This window comes from Galeopterus variegatus, unplaced genomic scaffold (genome assembly GCF_000696425.1).
Source record: "Galeopterus variegatus unplaced genomic scaffold, G_variegatus-3.0.2 Scaffold2042, whole genome shotgun sequence".
Lineage (NCBI taxonomy): Eukaryota > Metazoa > Chordata > Mammalia > Dermoptera > Cynocephalidae > Galeopterus > Galeopterus variegatus.
The window spans coordinates 7,069-11,034 of NW_007728153.1; the positions used below are offsets into that span (position 1 = coordinate 7,069).

The window sequence follows — 3,966 nt, forward strand, 5'->3', positions numbered from 1 at the left end:
AAAAAAAAAAAAAACCCACTGTACCTTTATTCTCGGAGTGGCCCCTTCTATCTTGGGGTCAATACCTTTTTCCTGATCAGGTATTAAGGTTGCACTGTGTTTTCTCTGCTGTCGTGTTTGGTGCTGTTGGTTCTGGTGTGTGTGTGTGTGTGTGTGTGCGCAGCCATGCTCACTTTAGTGAGAAAGACCAAATGGCCCACATTTATTCATTTGTGCCTTTATTCTGTTCACTTCTAGATAGTGCTGCTGTCACGAGCTACTCTCCTCTGCATCTGTAGTTTATTAAATGAGTTAGGATGACTCTACGAAATGAACCTTTTACGAAAGTCAATTTTATTTATCAAAATTGTTTATTTCAGTGGTTCTCAAATTCTGGTCTGTAGACTGGTACAGATCCATGATGAAGTTTCCAGTTCTCACTACAGTGAAATGTTTACAATTAAGAAAAGGGTGTGATGCTTCAGAAAGTTGTTTACTTAAATTGTTAAGAGTTAAAATTAATTGTCTGATAAAGGTCAGGCTCTGTGTTACGTACTTGGAAGCAGCATCTCATTTAATCCTCATGCTGTCCCTGTGCAGTAGGGACCATTGTTAAAATCCCCCCCCCTTTTTTTTATTGAGGTGAAATTCACATAACATAAAATGAACCACTCACAGTGTAAAATTCAGTGGCATTTAGTATGTTCACAATGTTGTGCAACCACCTCTGTCTAGTTCTCAAACATTTTCATCACTCCAGAAGGAAACCACATTCCCATTAAGCAGTTCCTCCCCAGTCCTTCTTCTCCCCCGGTTCCTGGAAACCACCAGTCTGATTTTGCCTCTGTGGGTTTATCCATTTTACCATTCTAGATATTTCGTATAAATGGAATGATACAATATGAAGCCTTTTGTGCCTGGCTTCTTTCACTTGGCAAGATGCATTTGAGATTCAACCATGGTGCAGCACGTATCAGTACTTTGTTCCTTTTTATGGCTGAGTAATACTCCACTGTGTGCATAGACCACAAAATCCTCATGTAAAGATCAGGAATTCGAGACTTCCGGGAATAGTCCTGGTGGACCTGGGCTCTAAACCCAGGCAGTTTATGTTCTTGGCCACTGTGCTGTTCTGTCTCTACCTCTTTTTGGTAAAATATCCCTTCCTGCATAGGGAGATGGTGACAGTAGATGGCCATTTATCAGATGGCGTGATGCAGCCACCCAATCGTTATTCATTGGATGCCCCTTTGCCAGGCATTGTTCTGTGCCCTGAAGACATATCAATGAGTAAAACAAAGGAGGACCTCTCAGGGTGCTTTTGTTAATGAGTGAGTTTGTGTGTGTAGGCAATTAACAAATAAACAAACAAGAAACAATCTGATAGTAGTAAACATCAGGAAAGAAACAGAACAAGGGCTGTGAAAGAGAAAGAATGTGAAGCTGTTTAGACTGGGTCTGAGAAGCTTGGCTGATGAGGTGCTACTTGAGCTGAGACCTGAATGGCAAGAAGGAGCCGGCCACGAGAAGATCTGGGATGAGAAAGTCTACAGAAGAGAAATCGACCAGTGCAAAGGTGCCAAGGCACGAGAGAGCGAGCCTCGCTGAGGAGCAGAAAGAAGTCTGAAGCATGGTGAGGGGTGGGGAGGGGGAAGATGGAGGCAAGAGAGACGGCAGGGCAGACCATAGTGGACCTTGTCACGACACTAAAGAGTTTGGACTTCAGTGCCGGTGGAATGGGAAGTCATTGGATTGTTTTAATTAGGACAGTGATATGATCCTGACTTATTTTATTTTATTTTATTTTATTTTATTTTATTTTATTTTTAAAGATGACCGGTAAGGGGATCTTAACCCTTGGCTTGGTGTTCTCAGCACCACGCTCAGCCAGTGAGCGAACCGGCCATCCCTATATGGGATCCGAACCTGGGGCCTTGGTGTTATCAGCACCGCACTCTACCGAGTGAGCCACGGGCCGGCCCCGAGTCCTGACTTATTTTAAAAACGATCACTCTGGCTCCTTTGTGAATAATGAAGCTAAGAAGGGCAGGAAGGGGAGCAGGGAGATTAACTGGGTGACTTTGCCATATTTCAGATGAGAAATGATAAGGCTGGGGTGGTGGAGGCTGGGATAGAGAGAAAAGGTCGCATCTGAGATATGTTTTGCAGGTGGAATGTTAAGACTTGCTGATGGATCAAATGTGAAGTGCGAGTGAAGAGAGGAGTTGAGGACGTTTTCTAGGTTTTGGTTTCACTAACTGAACAGATGGTGATAACATTCACCGAGATGGAAAAGGCTAGAGGGAAGCAGGGTTTGGAGGGGAAAATCAAGCTTTCTGTTTTGGACAAGTTAAGATGAAGGGGCCTTTTAGACATCTATGTAGAAATGTCAGGTGAGCAGTTGGCTGTGTAAGTCTGGAGATCAGTGGAAACGTTAAGGCTGGAGATAGACGTTTGGCATCCTTGGGATGTAGGAGGCATGTAGAGCCATGTATTGAATCAGTCACTCGGGGAGGAGAATGAAATGATAGATCAAGACTGAATACTAGGACACCCGGTGTTCCAACCTTTAGAAACTGGGAAGAAGAGGAGGAGCCCACAAAGGAGTCTGAGAGTGGGTGACCTGGAGGGCTTTTGATGACCTCGTCAGGAGCAGGGTCAGTGGAGTGGTGGAAATGAAAAGCCCGATGGAGTGGGGTGACAGCGGGCGGATGTAGGGATGATGACAGCTCTTTTAAGACGTTTTGCTTTTTAAGGGAGAAAAGAAATGGAGTGGAGCTGTACGGTTTACGGGGGAGAAGGGGATCGTTTAAAGAGAAGCGATTCAAGACATCTATAGTATGTTGACAAAGGGACAAATTGATGGATGCTGGACATGCTGTTGTTGTCCAAACAACAACAAAACAACAGAGCAATGTTTTAATAAGTGCCCCCTTTTAAAAAGATTTTTTCAAGTCCACGAAATTCGGAGCATGTGAGCCACTGGGTTAGGAGAGATCTGGCTACCAAGCTGGGCAGGGCAATAGTGAGGGGTTACTAATAACCACGCATGTGCTGCGAGTCTTATCTCCCTAACGTCCTGGTGGTTTGCTGCCTCTTCACCTTCGAGTTTTTACTTAAATGTCACCTTCACAGCAAAGCCTTCCTTGTCCCTCCCTATGAGTCTTATCTCCCTAACGTCCTGGTGGTTTGCTGCCTCGTCACCTTCGAGTTTTTACTTAAATGTCACCTTCACAGCAAAGCCTTCCTTGTCCCTCCCTATTTAGAATGAATCCACCCAGAATTCTCTACTTCATTTTTCCTGATTTATTTATTTACTTTTGCTCTTTACCTAACATACTATAGATGCCACTTTTGACTGATTGATTGATTCTCTCTCCACTGGAATGTAAGGCTGGAATTCTTTCTGCTTTGTGTACTTCTGTGTCACCAGGGCCCAGAGCAGCACTAGCCACAGAGTACTGTTCAATAAATTGTTGTTGAAATGAATGATTTCTTAATAGTTTTACCTCAAGACTCAGGTGTGATAATGGTAATGTGGAGACAGTGGGGTGCAGAGTGAGCTGAGACCCATCCAGGAGGGCAGCAGCTTGTGCTAGGAGGTGGCCAAGGTGACTATAGAGAGTAGTCCAGACAGGAAGGGGTAAGAGTCCTCAGTCTGCAGCAAACCCAGCAGGGGTCTGGGGACACAAGGCACCAGAGGGCATAACGGGGTCTCACCAGGCAGGTGAAGCACAGCTGTGGGAGGCATGGGGCAGGCCCTCGAGGATGGAGAGATCTGTCCCCGGGCCAGCAGTCAAAGACCAGAACTCTGTTCCCTGCAGAGGGGACTAGCAAGAACAAGGCAAAAAATCCACACCACATGCTGGGATGGGACTGACTGGTAGAGTTCCGAGCCTGGGGAGGGAGCCTGGCAAGGACAGATTAGGATGGCTGGAACCAAATCAAAGCCAAAACTCAATTTGGAGACTAGGAAAGCTGCCACTA

At 45.3% G+C, this 3,966-nt stretch overlaps 1 protein-coding gene across 1 annotated transcript in view; it reads left to right on the plus strand.

Annotated features, from left to right (window-relative positions):
- Positions 1–3,966, plus strand: part of LOC103596542 (nose resistant to fluoxetine protein 6-like) — a gene marked incomplete at its 5' end in the record, with an annotated part of 38,970 nt that overhangs the window by 5,510 nt on the left and 29,494 nt on the right. Inside the window, 1 exon segment of the mRNA XM_008580184.1 lies at positions 17–80. Within this exon segment, the coding sequence (XP_008578406.1) occupies positions 17–80 (64 nt within the window).